Genomic DNA, 22,148 nt, shown 5'->3' with positions numbered 1-22,148 from the left:
GCCCCTGCAGTAGTTATTGGAGAGTCGGGCCCCTGCAGTAGTTAGTGGAGAGTCGGGCCCCTGCAGTAGTTAGTGGAGAGTCGGGCCCCTGCAGTAGTTAGTGGAGAGTCGGCCCGTCTACCCTGGGTTAGGTTGGGGTTTGGTCGTGCTCCACACTAAAGCAGCGCTTCACTCAGACATGTTATTACGAGAGGAAACCGCTCCATTAGACGGCCCTGTTTCCATTTCCTCACCCCCGCTGTCTCCCCCCCCCCCCCTCTTCCTCCCACTCTCTCTTAATGCTTCCCTCTTAACCACTCTTATGTCTCATTCTCTCCCTCTCTGTGGTCTCTCCTTTCTGTGGGAAGAGCTACAGGACACGGTAGTGTGGGCGTGCACGGTAGAAGGGGTGTGCACGGTAGTGTGGGCGTGCACGGTACCAGGGGTGTGCACGGTAGTGTGGGCGTGCACGGTACCAGGGGTGTGCGTGGTAGTGTGGGCGTTGAGGGATGAAGGCCACCCAGAAATCTCTGACAAGGACGTCCCGACACACACGGACACACACACGTGTGTGTTTGCCTCTCTCCCCCCCATACATCCGTACCCTGGTGTAAGCTCCTGGTGAACCGGGCTTCACTAACCGGACTAGCTCCGGAGCCACTCGCTGCAGCGATCAGGGAGGCGCGTCGACTCCCCCCCTCTACCGTCCCTCTGTGGCCAATCACAGGCCGCGCCACTTCGATCTGCGTCATCGATCGGCCGAGGTCGGTCCCCGATTGGTGGGCTTGCGTGCGGACGGCTGAGCGGTTCGTCGTCTCATCGGACGTGGTTCATGTCAACGCTCTGCAGCGGCTCAATGAACGTCCAGTCAGGACCAAGAGCCACAAGCACCCTCGCGTGCACGTGTGTGTGTGTGTGTGTGTTGATGTTGGTGATCTGGTTGTAGTGATGTGGGTAGAGGTGGTGTAGGGTTAGGTGATGTGAGGTGGTGTAGGTGGCAGTGAAGCTGGAGTTGATCTGGTGAATCTGATGTTTGTAGTGGTGGAGGTGATGTGGTGATGATGGTGTAGGTGGAGGTGATGTGGTTATGGTGGTGGAGGTGGAGGTGATGTGGTTGTGGTGGTGGAGGTGGAGGTGATGTGGTTGTGGTGGTGGAGGTGATGTGGTTGTGGTGGTGTAGGTGACGTGGTTGTGGTGGTGGAGGTGGAGGTGATGTGGTTGTGGTGGTGGAGGTGATGTGGTTGTGGTGGTGGAGGTGGAGGTGATGTGGTTGTGGTGGTGGAGGTGGAGGTGATGTGGTGGTGGAGGTGGAGGTGGAGGTGACGTGTTGGTGTAGGTGACGTGTTGGTGTAGGTGACGTGTTGGTGTAGGTGGAGCTGTAGGTGGAGGAGTCTCACTTGATGACGGTGCCCTTGGCGCCGCCTGCGGAGGTGAGCATGATCCTGGAGGTCAGGCTGACCCGCAGGTCGTCCTGCTCCAGGCCAAGCAGCTCGGCGCAGCACTGCAGGCTCTGGGACGACTGGTTCCTGATGGTGCATCCACCTGGGGAGGGGGCGCCCAGGTTAGAGACTCCAGGTGGGGGACGGACACACCAGTGTTGAGAAGCCAGAAGGATCATCAACCCCCCCGACCAAGAACAGTTTCCACTGCCCTGACCTTTGTTACAATTACTACTGACGCTATCTGTTTGCTTTAATGACACTATAACATGTTGGCCGCTGCAAGGCCGAGGACTAAATAAATGAACTGTTTACTATTATTGGTGCTCTCTCTCGGACCGGTCCAACAGGTGCGGCCCGGATCAACAGAGAGCTCGTACCTAATGAACCGATCAGAACCCAGACCCCCTCGGCCTGGGGCCGACCGTACATCTCTGCCGCCGCTCAACAACTGAGCGGTGTTTCAGGTAAATAAACCGCAGTCTGTTTAGAGCGCCGTCTGAATGTCAGCGGGCTGCAGACGCTCAGACTCTCCTCGTAGATTATTAACACTCCGTCTCCGTCCATCAAGTCTAGTCCACCTCACTCCGCCTACTCCTACTCTCTCCCTGTCTCTCTCCCTGTCCTCGCTGCGGTCTCTCTCCCCGTCTCTCTCCCGGTCTCTCCCACCCGGTCCCTCTACCGGTCTCTCCCTCCCGGTCTCTCTCGGCCCCTCTCCCTGTCTCTCTCGGCCTCTCTCCCGGCCTCTCTCCCAGCCTCTCTCTCGGTCTCTCTCTCGGTCTCTCTCTCGGTCTCTCTCGGCCTCTCTCTCTCGGCCTCTCTCTCGGTATCTCTCCCAGCCTCTCTCCCGGTCTCTCTCTCCCTCTCTCTCGGCCTCTCTCTCCCTCTCTCTCGGTCTCTCTCTCCCTCTCTCTCGGTCTCCCTCCCGGTCTCCCCCCCGGTCTCCAACGCTCAGACCTTCAGCAGCTGACCTGCTGAGGTGATGCTAGCTGTCGGTGCTCCAGCTCCTCTGATCTGTGTTGAACCGATACGAGCACACTGGTTTAAATCTGTCGGCGCGTCGGCCTGGAGAGCTGGCCGGCTGGGAGTATGGAACACACCCCATGTTGGACCCCCACTGTGAGCACTGAGACCAAGTAATCGGCACCCCTCTGAGGCTGCTCGGCCTCTGCTCCTCCTCATTTCAATCTCTCTCTCTCTCTGTGTGTGTGTGTGTGTCTCTCTCTCTCTCTCCCGTCAGTCCTTGTTCTCCCCTTTCTTCTCCCTGATCTCTCTCCTCCCATCTTTCTCCCTCTCTACTCTCGCCACATCTCCTCCTCCCCCCATCTCCAAAGCCTTGGTCTGTCCTCCTCGGGGAGGGGAGGGTCGGAGGAGGAGGAGGAGGAGGAGGGGCCTCCAGGCAGAGGAACTTGTCCAAGTGGGATCAAAGGAGCGCTTGATTTCCACGGTCAGGCCGTCCCCGGGGGCGGAGCCTGTGCCTTAATTGCCGTATAAATACCAAGGCGAATCACAATGATGAGCTCGGAATAATGAAACCAAAACTTTCAGAATCCCCAGGGGGGCGGCGAACAGCGGAGGGGAACACAGAGTGGACGCCGCGCGTCCGCTCTGTGTTCCCCTCCGTTGTTCTGCGCAGCTCGTTAGCGGCTCGTAAGAGTGCAGCTCGTTAGCGGCTGGTTAGAGACATGCTAGCAGCGTATTGGCATGTTTGAATTTCTCCTGGGGATCAATAAAGTATCAATCTATCCATGCATAGCTTGTTAGTGGCTTGTTAGCTGTTCGTTAGCTGCTTCTTAGCGGCATGCGAGCAGCGTTTTGGCAAGTGTAGCTTGTTAGTGGCTCGTTAGTGGCTCGTTAGCGGCTCGTTAGCGGCATGATAGCAGTGTAATGGCATGGTGTAGCTTGTAAGCAGCCTGTTAGCTGCTGCCTGCGCGGCTTGTTAGCATAGGGGCTCCATGTGACTAATGGATGGAGAGAGACCTTCAGCTCATCAAAGCAGCGCTGGGCGACTGGAGCAGAGATCAGAGGGGCCGGGAGGGGGGGTACAATAATGGATCAAACCATATCGTCCTGGGGGGGGCAGAGCTTCAGAATATGAGTAAGGAGAGGAGAGGAGGAGGAGAGTAGAGGAACAGAGGAGAGGAGGAGAGGTGGAGAAGAGAAGTAGAGGAGAGGAGAGGAGAGGAGGAGGAGAGTAGAGGAACAGAGGAGAGGAGGAGAGGTGGAGAAGAGAAGTAGAGGAGAGGAGAGGAGAGGAGGAGAGTAGAGGAGGAGAGGAGAGGAAGAGAGGAGAGGAGGAGAAGAGGAGAGGAGAGGAGGAGAGCGCCGCAAGACAAACCAATCCAAATGGAAACTTCTGGAGACATTTCACCCAGCTAGGAAGCTAGGATACTAGGATACATCTCCCCCAGCTAGGAGACATCTCCCACCCAGCTAGGAGACATCTCCCACAGCCAGGAGACTATGAGACATCTCCCACAGCTAGGCCGTTAGGAGACATCTCCCACCCAGCTAGGAGACATCTCCCACAGCCAGGAGACTAGGAGACATCTCCCACAGCTAGGCCGTTAGGAGACATCTCCCACCCAGCTAGGAGACATCTCCCACCCAGCTAGGAGACTAGGAGACATGTCCCCCAGCCTGGCCAATAGTACCCCCCCCCCCCCCCGGTTGTAGGGTCCTTACCCGAGGTGCTCCCTGCCTCCTCAAAGTCCACGTTCCCGAGGTGCAGCACGCCGGCCACCACGCGGAACAGGTCCAGCTTCTCCGCGTCGTCCAGCCCGATCCTCTTCATGGCCCCGCACATCCGCACAAAGTCCCCCTGGTCGTCCAGCAGGGGGTCCTTCAGGGGCCCCGCCTTCAGGTGCTGAGGGCCCGACGAGGGAGGGGGCAGAGGTCAGGGTTCATAGAGGGGTCAGGGGTCACTCAGCTCTCCTGCTATGTTCCACTCTCATCGTTCTCTCGTTTCCTTCCTCCTCTTTTCCCGCTATTTCCCTCCTTCTTATTGGAATAATATTCTTCCTTCCTAATTACTCCTAACTCAGTCACCTGACATAATGAATAAGTGAATAAGGAAATAGGACGTTTCCATTTGCCCTCGATTAAGAAGGCATGGCCCAAGAAACAACGTAATTGCTCTGCCTTGCATTTGATTGGCTACAAGTCTGATGAGGTCCCGCCCCTTCCTACTCCACCATACATCACAGGGCTCGGACACACGCCGTTCAGAACAAGATGGAGGTGCTCGTTTATCCGTGAAGATCAGGTCTCCTGGGTGAACGGCAAACCTCGTGATAATGGGCTCTATGGCCACATGAGTCAGGCAGCAGACAATCACCACACACCACACACACACACACACACACACACACTAGCGTGATGAATGTCGCTGGAGGGACGTACTTTATCAGCCTGGATGGCAGCGTGTGTCTCTGTGCAACTCTTGGTGCTTAAAATTAGCTCTGGTCTGAATGCTAATGTAATCCATTGTGGTCTAATGTAATGTAATGTATTTAACATATTATCTGCTACATTAACAGACGCAGGGACACTAGGTTACCCTAAAAGGTAGGGCTGTGTGGAGGTCAACACCTGGGCTGCTCAGAGACAACGACCACCAAGACATCTACAGAAAGGTACTTTATTGAGGGAAAAGAAAAGTGGGGTTTCTGGGTTTAGTGCGGTCAGCAGAAGGACTCCCACAACATCGGAAATTCTCATCTCATAAATAATGTCAACAAATCCCTAGAGTACAGATCTAAAAATGTATATATAGTTTTATTTATTTATTTCAAATAGTCTTACCTTAAATGTCAGCAGAAACATAAAATAAACTAAAGCTCTGCTGTGCCTCCTCAGTGTCACCCCTCTCCTCTCGCCTCCCCTCTCCTCCTCTCTCCCTCCCTTGATGTCTAGCAAAGTCATATCTACTGTTCAAACTGTGACATTCTGCAGCACTTTTGAAGGAACGAAAGGCGACATCTTCAACCGCCACCTCAGAGAAAAAGAGCGGGAAAACGAGAGACGTCGCTAAGCTAAACCGACAAAGAAGAAGAAAACGCAAACAGAGACAGTCTCCTGAAGTTTCCCCCCAAAATCCAAACAAAGAGTCAAACCCTCAGAAGAGTTTAGGAGAAGATTGTATCAGTAAGATTTGGATCATTTAGTTAAATTAGATTCTTTGCACTCCCACACGTCGTGGCTTAAGAACCTTTGTTGGATCTGAATCAAGGCTGTCTTTCTCGAGCCAGATATCTCTGTGGTAATGAAAGCAAATTAAAATGTTCTCTTTTCATATCCCTGAGGGTCAAATCTTACTGATACGGCCATTTAAAAAAAGACAAATGTCAAATCACCTTGTCATCCTGTGTGAACAGAAACGAGAGGAAGACGAACAGCGAACGGGTGATTAGTAGAACTTTGTACAACAAGGGTTTCTTCATCAGAAACACACCATCAAAGGTCACGGCAACACAGTGTGAACACAGTGGGTGGAACAAGGGCGTGTGATTGGATGGCAGTTGGCCCGCAGTAGACCTGATTCATGGCGGCCATTTTAGTTTGTTTTGGTGGGGAAACTCTAGAACTCTCTAGAATCTTTGGGGAAACGATGACGACTCAATGAGATGCGTTCCCAACACTACCTGGGAGCAGCCAATGGAAGGCATGGTTCTTCACAGTGCATCGAGTGGTCATGGTTTCCAAAGATTCTAGAAGCTTTACCCAGGCAATCAACCAAAATGGCCGCTTGGTGAATGGATTGGGGAGGAGAACGGCTACTTGTGTTGATGGCGTCGTCTGTTATCTCTGTGGCCCCGGCATCCCTCCCAGGTAGATCCATCCTGGACTCCTACGGCTTACACAAAACTCTTTGATGTCCATGACAAGGTTCACGGTTTGTATTCAGAAGACGCCTTCATTCAAAGTTACTTACAGGGGACTCGAGGCAATGACGGATAACTGATATATAATTAAAGGATTACAATAAAGGATAACTGATCCATGATTAATGGATAACAATAAGGGATAATTGATCCATAATGAATAGATTTCAATAAGGGATAACTGATCCATAATGAATAGATATCAATAAGGGATAACTTATCCATAATGAATAGATATCAATAAGGGATAACTTATCCATAATGAATAGATATCAATAAAGGATAACTGATCCATAATGAATAGATATCAATAAGGGATAACTTATCCATAATGAATAGATATCAATAAGGGATAACTGATCCATAATGAATAGATATCAATAAGGGATAACTGATCCATAATGAATAGATATCAATAAGGGATAACTGATCCATAATGAATAGATATCAATAAGGGATAACTGATCCATAATAAATAGATATCAATAAGGGATAACTGATCCATAATGAATAGATATCAATAAGGGATAACTGATCCATAATGAATAGATATCAATAAGGGATAACTGATCCATAATGAATAGATATCAATAAGGGATAACTGATCCATAATGAATAGATATCAATAAGGGATAACTGATCCATAATGACTAGATATCAATAAGGGATAACTGATCCATAATGAATAGATATCAATAAGGGATAACTGATCCATAATGAATAGATATCAATAAGGGATAACTGATCCATAATGAATAGATATCAATAAGGGATAACTGATCCATAATGAATAGATATCAATAAGGGATAACTGATCCATAATGAATAGATATCAATAAGGGATAACTGATCCATAATGAATAGATATCAATAAGGGTCTCTGCCAAGGGAGAGCGTGTTGCATGTTACGTCGTTCGTTAACCGCTCCGAATGCTAATGAGCGCTCTGCTCTGCTGTTGCGTCGCTGAAGGCTGGTTGGGGGGGGGGCAGCAGATGAACCAGCGACTCCTGGCGGGCCCCGAGGACACGGGGCTCAGGGGACCAGCGGGGCCACTCCCAGAACACGTTCAATTTGTAACTTTTAATGATCCTGATTCCACGTTCCTGTAGAACGGGGAGCCAGCGGCCCAGCCGGGAACCAACGGCGGAACGGGAGCGAGTTTTCGTTTATTAGACCAAATGCTCCCCGGAAGTGTTGCCATGGGGGCCTTCTGTTGGCGGGGGTACGGGACTGTTGATGAACTCACCTCAGCACTCTTGCGGTTCTGCGGGATCTGTTTGTCGGTGTCCTTGTTGGAGAAGAACCGCGTGCATCCTCGGTTCAGGTACTGAGCGGAGAGGGAACACAGAGTTCAGTTAGTGAGCGGAGAGAGAACAGAGTTCAGGTACTGAGTGGAGAGAGAACACAGAGTTCAGGTACTAAGCAGAGAAAGAACACAGTGTTCAGATACTGAGCGGAGAGAGAACACAGAGTTTGGTTACTGAGCGGAGAGAGAACACAGAGTTCAGTTACTGAGCTGGGAAATCACTGAGTTCAGGTTTTTTTGAACATCGGGTAACGGCACTCTGAGTCTTTCCAGGATTGTGTTTGCAGATGACACCCCTTCAGAGCGTGAGGAGAGCGCCTGAGGGGTCAGAGAGCCGACGGAGAGAACATGATGAGTGCAGAGATCGTTATTTTAATCAGCGGAACATAATAGAAGGCTGGAGAGCAGAGTGCATCCACCGGGCTACACTGAGCACCAGACACACAGAGACAGAGAGACAGAGAAAGATAAAGAGAGACAGAGACAGAGAAAGATAAAGAGAGACAGAGAGAGAGACAGAGACAGAGAGAGAGAGAGACATAGCCAGAGAGAGAGAGAGACAGAGAGAGAGAGAGAGAAAGAGAGACAGAGAGAGAGCCAGAGAGACAGAGAGAGAGAGCCAGAGAGAGAGAGAGAGAGAAAAAGAGACAGAGACAGAGACAGACAGACAGACAGACAGAAAGAGAGACAGAGAGAAATAGAGAGAGAGAGACAGAGAGAGACTTAGAATTCCAATTGGCAATTCTAAAACTGCTTAACACTGTTCTTAGCTCTGGGATCCTCCCCAATATTTGGAACCAAGGACTGATTAGCCAAATCCACAAAAGTGGCGATAAATTTTACCCTAATAACTACAGACAGGTCTGTGTCAACAGCAACCTCTGTCAAATTCTATGTATGATTGAATAAATAGCAGACTCCTTAACTTCCTGACTGACAATAATACCATAAGCAAAAACCAGATCGGCTTCTTACCAAATTATCGTACAACAGACAGTATATTCACATTAAGCACAAATACACATTCCACCTAGACACTGTTACTCTAAAGCAAACAAAAAACTACCTCGGCATAAACATGAACGCCACAGGAAATTTCAACAAAGCTGTTAATGACCTGAGAGACAAGGCAAGGAGGGCATTTTATGCCATAAAAAGAAATATCAAACTAGATATCCCAATTAAGATCTGGCTAAAAATATTTGACGCAGTGATAGAGCCCATTGCGCTCTACGGCTGTGAAGTCTGGGGCCCACTCACCAACCAAGATTTTATAAAATGGGACAAACATCAAATTTAAACTCTTCATGCAGAATTCTGCAAATCAATACTAAAAGTCCAAAGAAAGACACCAATTAATGCCTGTAGAGCTGAATTAGGATGATATCCAATCGTTATTAAAATTCAGAAGAGAGCCCTAAGATTGTATAACCACCTTAAGGAAAGCGACAGCAACACACTCCACAACAAGGCTCTTATCCACAGAGAGTGACACCCAGCCAGTCATGCGAAGACATCAGGAATACACACTTCCCACGGATTACAAAGGCATGCAAGGACTTCAAAGACTCCAGATGCTCACAAACTGCCATACCTGTTGGGAGGAATACAACAATGTGCGAACGCAGCAGCAAGATTCGTCACCTGTTGTGATGAGAGAAGGACCTCAAACTCCCCATAGACTCATCCCCCTGGACTCACTCTGCACACAATAATTGCACTAATCCTCCGTAATGTAAATACTGTGTATTTAGAGTGTATCTTCCACTTATCTGTTTATACAAGATACTGTAACTTTTGTCATTTTTATAATATCGCACATTTTACTTTTTATAGTACTTGTTTAATGTATAGATATTTTGTATTTAAAGGTTAATACTTATTATTATAATATATACCTTACCTTTTTACTTTTACTACTGTTTATTTTATTGTTCACCTGCTTTGGCAATGCAAATGTATATTTCTCATGCCAATAAAGCTTTTTTGAATTTAATTGAATTGATTTGAGAGAGACAGAGAGACAGAGAGAGAGAGAGAGAGAGAGAGAGAGAGAGAGAGAGAGAGAGAGAGAGAGAAAGAGAAAGAGAGAGAGAGAGAGAGAGAGAGAGAGAGACAGAGCCAGAGACAGAGAGAGAGAGACAGAGACAGAGACAGAGACAGAGACAGAGACAGAGACAGAGAGAGGGTTTCTGATGTATGCGGTGCTCGCTCGCTCCCATTCTTGCGGCTGGATTCAGAGGTCCAACAGCAGGAAGTGGATTATCTAACGCACACATTTTCCAGATGGGGACGGAGATATTCCAAAGGGCTTACTTTAAAAAGCCAGGCGTGTGTGACGAGCCATTCGGTGGTGCAGGAAGCTTTAGACTGACGCACACATCGTGATGGGGCTGAGCACACACACACCCACCCTGACACACAGACCCACACACACACACCCTGCTCGTCTGTATTCATGTATTCACGGTGTGCCGGCTGAGCTCAGAGCAGGTCGAGGTGTCGACGGAGCCGGAGCCGTCAGCGTGTCTCTGATGATCCATCTGCTGAGAGGTCAACGGCGAGTACTAGAGGTTAAACACGACGGTGCCGCGACCAGATGGGTGCCACGGAGAGCCCACGCTGCCACCTGATTGGCCCACAGCGAGAAGCAGATTGAGCTCGAGATTGAGCTGAGATGAGCAAACGGAGAACGGCTCGGAGAAATACAGAACTTTCTGACCGGAGTGTTCTTCTGTCACCGTGACAACGTTCTCTTTTATCTTACAGCCTTTGTACAATGTAATATATATAAATCTATATGATCTATCCATCTATCCATCTATAAATAAATCTATATGACGGATTTAAATATGATCTACTCTGTTGTTAACCATGATTATTATATTGTTTAATGCCATATATGCCATGTATGTGTTATATATAATTTTCACGAGTATTACATCTATTCTTACACTGTATACCATGATTATCATAATTTCTAATAAAATATAACATTATGATGTTCATATATTATATATTATAAACCTTTGGTTTTATGTACTATTGTAAACAGTGAATATGCGTAACCCTAATGCTGGTGCATCGAGACTCAATGCTTTGGATGGTTTGTTGCGTTGAACCGATGCGGACAGTAGAGTTCTGTGGTGGACCAACACTGCCCCCTAGTGTTCACAGAGGAACACGCCATCCTGCTACAGGGTCGTTAGGGAGGGGTCAAAACGTCTGGCTTAAGCACACCTAGGGGGTGGCAAGAATACCGCATAGTTATAGTTAGTTATACTGGTCATAGTTAAGAGGTTAAAATTGTTAATTGGAATAGATAACATGTTAAACATTTTACTGGGTATAGTTAACATGTGACTGTGTATAGTTCCCATGTGACTGGGTATAGTTCCCATGTGACCGGGTATAGTTAACATGTGACCAGGTATAGTTAACATGTGACTGGGTATAGTTAACATGTGACTGGTGATAGTTAACATGTGACTTGGCATAGTTCACATGTGACTGGGCAGTGGATAGAGCTAACATGTGACTTGGTATAGTTAACATGTGACTGGGTATAGTTCCCATGTGACCAGGTATAGTTAACATGTGACCGGGTATAGTTAACATGTGACCGGGTATAGTTAACATGTGACTGGTTAACATGTTACTGCGTATAGTTCACATGTTACTGGCGATAGTTAACATGTGACTGGTAAACATGTTACTGGGTATAGTTAACATGCAGTGCTGGGGAGTAACGGAATACATATACAGGCGTTACGTATTCAGAATACGAATTATAAGTAACTGTATTCCATTACAGTTACAAATTAAATTGCTAGTATTTAGAATACAGTTACATTGTTGAAATCAATGGATTACATAATAATAATAATAATAATAATAATAATTCATTATATTTATATAGCGCTTTTCAACGACCCAAAGACGCTTTACAGTGAAGGGGGAACCTCACTAACCACCACCAGTGTAACACCCACTGGGGTGATGCACGGCACCCAGACTGCGCCAGAACGCTCACCACACACCAGCTTGAGGTGGAGAGAGGGAATTAATGAGTCAGCCAATTATACAGGAGGATGATTAGGGGGCCAGATTGAATTAGCCTGGTTGGGCCAGGATACATGACGACACTTCTCTGTTTCACAAGTTTATTCGTGCTTTCACACCAACAGCATTTAGTGCGCACTAAACGAGTTTGCTCCCTTGGTCCAGTACGTTTGCGTTGGTGTGAATGCAACCACCTCACTTTGATGCTCACCAAATCAGCCGGCCGAGATCCTCCCTGAAGAGGTGGTCTCTCGGTTCGCTTCCAAACGAACCCCGGGGCGGTTCGCTTGGGATGTGAAAGCGAACGCACCTCGGCCCAATCCAGTTCTAAAAAGCATACGCCTCTTTGGACTTAATAGGCACCCGCTCAGACGAGCACATTATGGGAATTATTGTTTGATTAGCGGTGTTTTCAAGACTATCAGCACATTGTCGGACCGTCGGGTGAAAATGAGTCGTGGCTCAGCATGGCGCAAAGAGGAGACGGAATGTCTATTGGATATTTTGACGAGTACAACATAAAACGTATGCCTCTAAACACGCATAAAAATGCAGAGGCAATTGACACATTCAGCAGCAGGATGAGGGAGAAGGAGTTCGGCCGGTCCGCAACTGTATGAAACAAATCAATATCACAAGTGGAGCCCGCTGGATATCCATGATTTCTCTCTCTCTCTCTCTCTCTCTCTCTCTCTCTCTCCAGTTTGAACAGAAGTACACACCACAATAGGCCTGTTTAGTAAGCAGGATTTGATGCCGTATGGATATGCCGCTGGATATCCATGATTTCTCTCTCTCTCTCTCTCTCTCTCTCTCTCTCTCTCTCTCTCCAGTTTGAACAGAAGTACACACCACAATAGGCCTGTTTAGTAAGCAGGATTTGATGCCGTATTCCTACACTTAAAAAATGCAATGTGAAAGTAATCCAAGTGTTCAGAATACAATACTCAAATTGAGTGATGTACCATTACATTTTTGAGCATGTATTCTGTATTCTGTAACTGGATACATTTAAAAGTATCCTTCCCAACACTGTTAACATGTGACTGGGTATAGTTCACATGTAACTGGTAATAGTTAACATGTGGCTGGTTAACGTGTTACTGGGTATAATTAACATGTGACTGGGTATAGTTCACATGTAACTGGTAATAGTTAACATGTGGCTCGTTAACGTGTTACTGGGTATAATTAACATGTGACTGGGTATAGTTCACATGTAACTGGTAATAGTTAACATGTGGCTGGTTAACGTGTTACTGGGTATAATTAACATGTGACTGGGTATAGCTCACATGTAACTGGTAATAGTTAACATGTGACTGGTTAACGTGTTACTGGGTATAATTAACATGTGACTGGGTATAGTTCACATGTAACTGGTAATAGTTAACATGTGGCTGGTTAACGTGGGGCTGGTCATAGTGAACATGTGCCTCACCCTGAAGGAGTCTGGGGAGGTGAGGTGGTACTTCTGGCGGATGTCTTCCGACGCCCCGGCACAGAGCCGGTAGAAGATGTGGTAGTTCCTCTCCTCCGAACTCTGCCGGCAGATCCTGGACTTCTCCAGGAGGTAGTGGGACACGAAGCCGCCCACCACCGTGTTCTGGGGACAGAGAGGGGACCGAGTGAGGAACATCAACCGGACTGGTGCCGGGAGGGTGTACTGGTTCTGCTTCAGAACCAGTACACCCTCCCAGGAGAGGACCCAGACTGGGGGTGATGGTTTAGGACTAGGATAGGATAATTGGTGATGGGCTGCATTAACGTGGCCCTTTCCTTAACAGTGGCCACTCAAAGCGCTTTACGGTACTGCCTCACATTCACCCATTCATACACACATTCAATACTGCCTCACATTCACCCATTCATACACACATTCAATACTGCCTCACATTCACCCATTCACACACCGACGGCGGAGCCAGCCCCGCAGGGCGACAGCCAGCTGGTCAGGAGCAGTCAGGGTGAAGCGTCTCTCTCAGCGACACCTCCACACCCTGCTGGGAGGAACGGGGGATCGAACCAGCAACCTGCCGGTCACCAGCCGACCCGCTCCACCTCCTGAGCCACACGCCGCCCCGATGCGGGCAATTCAATTCAATTTTATTTGTATAGCCCTTAATCACCATTACAGTCTCAAAGGGCTTGACAGGCCAAATATTTGTGACACCCCGCTTTACCCAAGCCCCCACAAGGGCAAAAGAAATAAATTAAATAAAATAAAAAATGGCAGGGTTTCCTTGTTCTGCTTCAGAACGGTTTCGTGGTCCGTCCAGTAAAGACGGTACTTTGAGTAACGACCCTCTCTCCTAACCGTATTGGATTCAGTTTGAATGTTTTTTCACATCCACCGCAATTATGTTGCTGTTGCCGTCGTCTCCGGGAGCGAGGCATTGATCCACCAACATTTCACTCCAACCAGGGAATTAGAGTCACTGAATATTGGTTCTGCAAAAACATCCGAGTTTTCCAAATCAAAGCACTTAGAGAACAAAGAACAGGACAAACCAGCAAACCCTGCAAGACCAAACCTATGCCAACCACCACCACCACCTCCTCCACCTACACCACCACCTCCACCACCACATACACATACACCACCACCACCACCACCACCACCTCCAGCCTCCAGGCCTAGTCTCTGCGCTCTGGCAGCTCCTCCCGAGTTCAGACCTGCTCCGTCAGGGTCCTCTGAACACCGTCATGACTCGACATGAGCCAACTGCAACAGACTCCGGGCTGCTAGTTACCACGGTAACGCCAGGGTTGCACTCTCCTCAGCATGTGAGAGACAACTGAAAGTGTTTCGTGAAAAGACTGAAGAAAAAAAATTGTGGCCTCGAACACGACCATTAGACCAAAAACATGAACGTCTTTTGGGTCTGGATTGGAGAGCTGATTTGAGTTGAAGGGTGACTTCCTGGTCCTAGGACCACACCTTCTGGGTGGAGGTCTGGGTGGACCTTCTGGGTGGAGGTCTGGGTGGACCTTCTGGGTGGAGGTCTGTGTGGACCTTCTGGGTGGAGGTCTGTGTGGACCTTCTGGGTGGAGGTGTGGAGGTCTGTGTGGACCTTCTGGGTGGAAGTCTGGGTGGACCTTCTGGGTGGAGGTCTGTGTGGACCTTCTGGGTGGTGGTCTGTGTGGACCACACCTTCTGGGTGGAGGTCTGGGTGGACCTTCTGGTTGGAGGTCTGTGTGGACCTTCTGGGTGGAGGTCTGTGTGGACCTTCTGGGTGGAGGTCTGTGTGGAGGTCTGTGTGGACCTTTTGGGTGAAGGTCTGTGTGGAACGTACCTTCTCGTTGAAGTGGATCTCCACAAACTTCCCGAAGCGGCTGCTGTTGTTGTTGCGGACCGTCTTGGCGTTCCCGAAGGCCTCCAGCAGGGGATTGGCTGCTCGGACCGGGAGAGAGGGGGAGAGTCAGGGGGGAGGGGGAGAGAGGGAGGAGGGGGGAGGAGGGAGAGAGGGGGGAGGAGGAGAGAGGGAGGAGGGGAGAGGAGGGAGAGAGGGGGGAGGGGGGAGAGAGGAGAGAGGGGTCAGGGGGGAGGAGGGAGAGAGGGGGGAGGAGGGAGAGAGGGGTGAGGGGGGAGGAGGGAGAGAGGGGTCAGGGGGGAGGAGGGAGAGAGGGAGGAGGGAGAGAGGGGGGAGGGAGAGAGGGGGGAGGGGAGAGGAGGGAGGAGGAGAGAGGGAGGAGGGAGAGAGGGGGAGAGTCAGGGGGGAGGAGGGGGGAGGAGGGAGAGAGGGGGAGAGTCAGGGGGGAGGGGGGAAAGAGGGAGGAGGGGGGAGGAGGAGAGAGGGGTCAGGGGGAGGAGGGAGAGAGGGAGGAGGGGTGAGGGGGTAGAGAGGGAGGAGGGGGGAGGAGGGAGAGAGGGGGGAGGAGGAGAGAGGGAGGAGGGAGAGAGGGAGAGAGGGAGGAGGAGGAGAGAGGGGTGAGGGGGGAGGAGGGAGGAGGAGAGAGGGGTGAGGGGGGAGGAGGGAGGAGGAGAGAGGGGGGAGGGAGAGAGGGGGGAGGGGGGAGGAGGGAGAGAGGGGGGAGGAGGGAGAGAGGGAGGAGGGGGGAGGAGGAGAGAGGGGGGAGGGAGAGAGGGGGGAGGAGGAGAGAGGAGAGAGGGGTGAGGAGGGAGGAGGGAGAGAGATGTCAGGGGAGAGGAGGAGAGAGGTCTCAGGGGGGAGGAGGAGGGAGGTCTCAGGGGGGAGGAGGAGAGAGGGGGGAGGAGGAGAGAGGTGTCAGGCCACAGGAAGTGAGTGTGGAGCTGGACCAACCAGAAGCTCACCTTCTACGATCCTCTCGTCGATGTCCTGCCCCGTGCCGTAGGAGGAGGTCAGGTACCTGGGGGGGGGGGGGAGAACCAGGGTTAAACATCACCAATAAAGACTGGGATCAATATGAACTGAGTTATGATCAGCTCCCATTGCATCAGGCTGTTCAGGTTGAGTTCGACCCATCATGCTGACCTGAGCCTCACTAGTTGAGCTCAATGTGAGAGGAGGTCATCTCGCTGCGGTTCAGGCGTCCTTATTCATTCTGTCATGACGTCTCACCAGGTTAGCAGCTCTACTGGTTGGTTTGGCAGTAGGCTCTACGGGTTGCACCAGTCATTATGCAGGGCGACGTCACTCTGGGGTGTGTGATGTCACTCTGGGGTGTGTGATGTCACTCTGGGGTGTGTGATGTCTCTCTCTGGTGTGTGTGATGTCACTCAATGGTGTGTGTGATGTCACTCTCTGGTGTGTGATGTCACTCTCTGGTGTGTGATGTCACTCTGGTGTGTGTGATGTCACTCTGGTGTGTGTGAAGTCACTCTCTGGTGTGTGATGTCACGCTCTGGTGTGTGATGTCACTCTGGGGTGTGTGATGTCACTCTGGGGTGTGTGATGTCACTCTGGTGTGTGTGATGTCACTCTTTGGTGTGTGATGTCACTCTGGGGTGTGTGATGTCACTCTGGTGTTTGTGATGTCACTCTGGTGTGTGTGATGTCACTCTGGTGTGTGTGATGTCACTCTCTGGTGTGTGATGTCACTCTCTGGTGTGTGATGTCACTCTCTGGTGTGTGATGTCACTCTTGGGTGTGTGATGTCACTCTGGGGTGTGTGATGTCACTCTGGTGTGTGATGTCACTCTGGTGTGTGATGTCACTCTGGTGTGTGTGATGTCACTCTGGTGTGTGTGATGTCACTCTGGTGTGTGTGATGTCACTCTGGTGTGTGATGTCACTCTGGTGTGTGATGTCACTCTGGTGTGTGTGATGTCACTCTGGTGTGTGTGATGTCACTCTGGTGTGTGTGATGTCACTCTTTGGTGTGTGATGTCACTCTTTGGTGTGTGATGTCACTCTTTGGTGTGTGATGTCACTCTCTGTTGTGTGATGTCAACTTCTGGTGTGTGATGTCACTCTCTGGTGTGTGATGTCACTCTCTGGTGTGTGATGTCACTCTCTGGTGTGTGATGTCACTCTGGTGTGTTTGATGTCACTCTCTGGTGTGTGATGTCACTCTCTGGTGTGTGATGTCACTCTCTGGTGTGTGATGTCACTCTCTGGTGTGTGATGTCACTCTCTGGTGTGTGATGTCACTCTGGGGTGTGTGATGTCACTCTGGTGTGTGATGTCACTCTGGTGTGTGTGATGTCACTCTTTGGTGTGTGATGTCACTCTGGGGTGTGTGATGTCACTCTGGTGTTTGTGATGTCACTCTGGTGTTTGTGACGTCACTCTGGGGTGTGTGACGTCACTCTCTGGTGTGTGACGTCACTCTCTGGTGTGTGCGATGTCACTCTGGTGTGTGCGATGTCACTCTCTGGTGTGTGTGATGTCACTCTCTGGTGTGTGATGTCACTCCCTGGTGTGTGATGTCACTCTCTGGTGTGTGATGTCACTCTCTGGTGTGTGATGTCACTCTCTGGTGTGTGATGTCACTCTGGGGTGTGTGATGTCACTCTGGTGTGTGATGTCACTCTTTGGTGTGTGATGTCACTCTTTGGTGTGTGATGTCACTCTCTGGTGTGTGTGATGTCACTCTCTGGTGTGTGATGTCACTCTGGTGTTTGTGACGTCACTCTCTGGTGTGTGATGTCACTCTCTGGTGTGTGATGTCACTCTCTGGTGTGTGATGTCACTCTGGTGTGTGCGATGTCACTCTCTGGTGTGTGTGATGTCACTCTCTGGTGTGTGTGATGTCACTCTCTGGTGTGTGATGTCACTCCCTGGTGTGTGATGTCACTCTCTGGTGTGTGATGTCACTCTCTGGTGTGTGATGTCACTCTCTGGTGTGTGATGTCACTCTGGGGTGTGTGATGTCACTCTGGTGTGTGATGTCACTCTTTGGTGTGTGATGTCACTCTTTGGTGTGTGATGTCACTCTCTGGTGTGTGTGATGTCACTCTCTGGTGTGTGATGTCACTCCCTGGTGTGTGATGTCACTCTGACCTGAGCACAAACTTGGTGTTCTCAGTCTTCCCGGCGCCAGACTCTCCGGAGACGATGATGGACTGACTCATCTTCAGCACCTTCATGTCCCGGTACGCCTTGTCAGCTGAGAGGGGGTGGGGGGGGGGGGGGGGGAGAAAAGAGAGACAGAGAGAGGGAGGGAGACAGAGAGAGAGGGAGAGAGACATCAGTGAGGTAGAGAAGGAGAGAGGGAGGGAGGTAGACAAAGAGAGAGGGAGGGAGAAATCAGGGAGGGAGGGAGGGAGGGAGACAGAGAGAGGGAGGGAGGGAGGCAGAGAAGGAGAGAGGTTAGGGAAGGAGAGAGGGAGAATATAACAACATGCTGTTTTGTGTGGACATCGTCAGCAGTAAGGATGAGATTCAACTTTTAAACTCCCTCTATTCTCCCCTCACTACCGGGCCCATTACTACTGGTGGTGCTCTGAGTCCAGCTCCACCACTGGGCCCACACCGCCCCCTGGTGGAGCTCTGAGTCCAGCTCCCTCACTGGGCCCACACCGCCCCCTGGTGGAGCTCTGAGGCCAGCTCCACCACTGGGCCCACAACGCCCCCTGGTGGAGCTCTGAGGCCAGCTCCACCACTGGGACTGCTCTGAGTCCAGCTCCACCACTGGGCCCACACTGCCCCCTGGTGGAGCTCTGAGTCCAGCTCCCTCACTGGGCCCACACCGCCCCCAGGTGGAGCTCTGAGTCCAGCTCCACCACTGGGCCCACTAGCCCCAATATTATTATCCTCAATATCAGTGGTACGAAAGACATCCTCCTAAGTGAATTTAAGGTGTCCGTGATGCTGGGTCTCCGTGGCAACGTACCGATGGCGTACACGTGAGGAGGCAGGGTGCCTAGCGACCGGCCCAGGTACTGCTTCATGGAGTCGGCCGAGTACAGCTTGGGGATGTCCACGTACGGGTTCACCGCGATCAGGATGTTGGCCACGAACGTCTGGGAGACGGGTTTAATGATACCGTTACCGCCAGGCCCAGAGATTGTGGGGTCAAACCCTGAGGAACATAGTCTAACCCTCCCTTCTCCTTAATGACCTGTCTCTGTACTGTCTAACCCCTACCTGCTCCTTAACGACCTGTCTCTGTACTGTCTAACCCCTACCTGCTCCTTAATGACCTGTCTCTGTACTGTCTAACCCCTACCTGCTCCTTAATGACCTGTCTCTGCACTGTCTAACCCCTACCTGCTCCTTAATGACCTCTCTGTACTGTCTAACCCCTACCTGCTCCTTAATGACCTGTCTCTGTACTGTCTAACCCCTACCTGCTCCTTAATGACCTGTCTCTGTACTGTCTAACCCCTACCTGCTCCTTAATGACCTGTCTCTGTACTGTCTAACCTCTACCTGCTCCTAAATGACCTGTCTCTGTACTGTCTAACCCCTACCTGCTCCTTAATGACCTGTCTCTGTACTGTCTAACCCCTACCTGCTCCTTAATGACCTGTCTCTGTACTGTCTAACCCCTACCTGCTCCTTAATGACCTGTCTCTTTACTGTCTAACCCCTACCTGCTCCTTAATGATATGGATCTGAGTTTACTGTTCAAGTGAAGTCAATTGTCACTCAAGTATAAGTGTAATTTAAAATAGTAGATCACAAATGGCAATGGGCAGCCCCCAGTAGAACGCTGTAGTTGTACTGGGCAGCTCCGAATATAAACAGTAGAAGTTGTGGAATCCTAAGCTGTTCAAGCAAGACCTCCACACCTTAACCAGTTAAACCCAGCTCAACTAAACTAACCAGCAGTAAATCATGTTCTACTCACGTAGATTTTGTCCTTGCTGTATCTCACGCGGACGTTGTTCAGTAGAGTTGCCTCATTCAAGTACATCAAGGAACCTGGGGACAAACACACACATACAAACACACACACACACACACACACACACACACACACACACACACACACACACACATACAAACACACACACACACACACACACACACACACACACACACACACACACACACACACACACACACACACACACACACACACACACACACACACACACACACACACAATAAAAAAACAACACTGACCGTGAGGGGGTGAAGATCAAAGGTCAGGATGAGGTCAACGGTCAGGGTGAGGTCAAAGGTCAGGGTGAGGTCGGGTAGCACTCACAGTTGTCCTCCACATGTTTGTTGACGTCGTCCTCCGCCGAGAACACCTGGTTGACCGGAGCCAGGAATGTCTGCTGGGACACAGGAAGTGACAAGACGCAGACAGGAAGTGAGGAACGTGTAAATGTGTCCCTCTGTTTGTTTGAGTGACAGCCGGAGAGTCTGACACACCGCAGCAGAAGGGTTTGCTGGTTTGAGCGCGGTGCTCGTAAGTCTGTGATTTTATATCGCGGTTCATTCAATTATCTACAGAATGTTCGACATATTTATGTATAATTGGCTGATTCATTAATTCCCAGATTGGCTGCCGTGCACCACCCAAGTGGGTGCTAAACACTGGTGGCAGGGAGTGAGGTCCCCCCCTTCACTGTGAAGCGCTTTGGGGACTTGAGAAGCGCTACATAAATTCAATAAATATTATTATATTTCATCAGCCTACTAAGATGTCTGGTCGCTCTGACGACGTGTGGAACGGTGTCTCCATCGCACGGCTGGCTGGACTTTGTGGATTTCCCATGATGCATTAGGAACGGTTCGGTTCAACAGGTTCAGGTTTAAGGACACATGGGGGGTGGAGGTCATGAGAAAAAGCAATGCATCATGGGAATATTTGTTTATTTTCTTTCGTAGGAGCAGAAAGGTTCATCGAGTTGCATCCTGGGAAATCACCCACTGATGGGACGGTCTGCGTGTTGGTGTGTGTGTGTTGGTGTGTGTGTGTGTTGGTGTGTGTGTGTGTGTGCTACTAGTTCCCTCCACACTGGTGACCTCTGACCTCCATCGATGTGACCTGCAATCACATCGCTGCCTCGCTGCCGTCATCACGTTTACATACATTTGCCTTCCGCCAGATCACACACACACACACACACACACACACACGAAGAGTGAGGTTGCTTCAGATGGTGAGCCCATGTGATGACATCACCCGTTCGGTTCTGGGTTCTCAGCCCAAACAGGCAGGGTTCCCTCCGTAGCACCGGGCCCTGGGCCCCTCCCTCTCCTGTGTCTGTCCGTATTCATCTGAAACTCTCTCTCTCTCTCTCTCTCTCTCTCTCTCTCTCTCTCTCTCTCTCTCTCTCTCTCTCTCTCTCTCTCCATGGTTTTCTGTTTTTGCCAGCCTGACAATCTGTGTGTGTGTCTGTCTCTCCCTCCCTCCCTCCCTCCCTCCCTCCCTCCCGGTTGGGTCAGTCGTTGGATCAGTAGCTGGCACCAGCTGCCTCAGAGAGACAGAGCTAACATTGTTTTACCGCCCAGACCGGCGGAAATAACCCCTCATCTCTGACGGAGACGTATGGCATGGCTCTGTGTGAGGCGGCCCCAGCCCCGGGCCCCGCACTCTGAGCACACGTTGAACAACAAACGCTGGAGGATTCTCCAGGATGGATGTGCCGTCCACCAGGACACGAGCCAGCCGGTCGGGGCCGGTGTTTGATGAGCCGGCGGTAAACACGACGAGGGCCGACTAAGTGGAACCCTCGCTGGGCCACGGCGTTCTGGGGATGGATTAGGGGGACGGACGCGCCCGCCCACAGGCCGGCAAGCCAGCACTCGCTTCCATTAAAGGCTTAGTGCTGAGTGGTGCAGGTGGAGGGAGGGGGGGGGGGGGGGGGGGGGGCAGAGAGGGGTAGGACCAGGTTCTCCTCCAGGTTCATCCCTCTGTACCTGGAGGAGTCAGGTCTGCAGGAAGCTCCGATCACAGGGTTGGTTTTGGGCACCAGAGAGAGTCTGGTGAACCTCAGATAGAGATGCTAGCTGCGTATGAATCCCCGGTCCCAGCCTCCCGCCCCCCGAGACCTCCCTCCTCCAGGAACAGGAGCTCTGAGCGGCTCCAGGGTTCAGCTCACTGGGCTAATGGGCTCTGACCACGCACCTTCTCCTGGTGCGCACGTGGGC

General features: G+C 50.6%; 1 protein-coding gene across 1 annotated transcript in view; it reads right to left on the bottom strand.

The window, feature by feature from the left end:
• LOC307088317 (unconventional myosin-VI-like) overlaps nt 1–22,148 on the bottom strand; it is a 79,859-nt gene that overhangs the window by 46,407 nt on the left and 11,304 nt on the right. Inside the window, exons 3-12 of the mRNA XM_079754170.1 lie at nt 20,254–20,323; nt 19,891–19,964; nt 18,931–19,060; nt 18,099–18,204; nt 15,947–16,002; nt 14,967–15,064; nt 13,112–13,276; nt 7,549–7,629; nt 4,104–4,284; nt 1,377–1,521 (exon numbers count right to left, since the gene is read on the bottom strand). Of these exons, the coding sequence (XP_079610296.1) occupies nt 1,377–1,521; nt 4,104–4,284; nt 7,549–7,629; nt 13,112–13,276; nt 14,967–15,064; nt 15,947–16,002; nt 18,099–18,204; nt 18,931–19,060; nt 19,891–19,964; nt 20,254–20,323 (1,106 nt within the window). The remainder of the gene's footprint in view (nt 1–1,376; nt 1,522–4,103; nt 4,285–7,548; nt 7,630–13,111; nt 13,277–14,966; nt 15,065–15,946; nt 16,003–18,098; nt 18,205–18,930; nt 19,061–19,890; nt 19,965–20,253; nt 20,324–22,148) is intronic.

The sequence above is a fragment of the Pollachius pollachius genome, assembly GCF_949987615.1.
Source record: "Pollachius pollachius genome assembly, chromosome: 16".
Lineage (NCBI taxonomy): Eukaryota > Metazoa > Chordata > Actinopteri > Gadiformes > Gadidae > Pollachius > Pollachius pollachius.
This window is presented reverse-complemented; position numbering and strand designations above follow the sequence as displayed.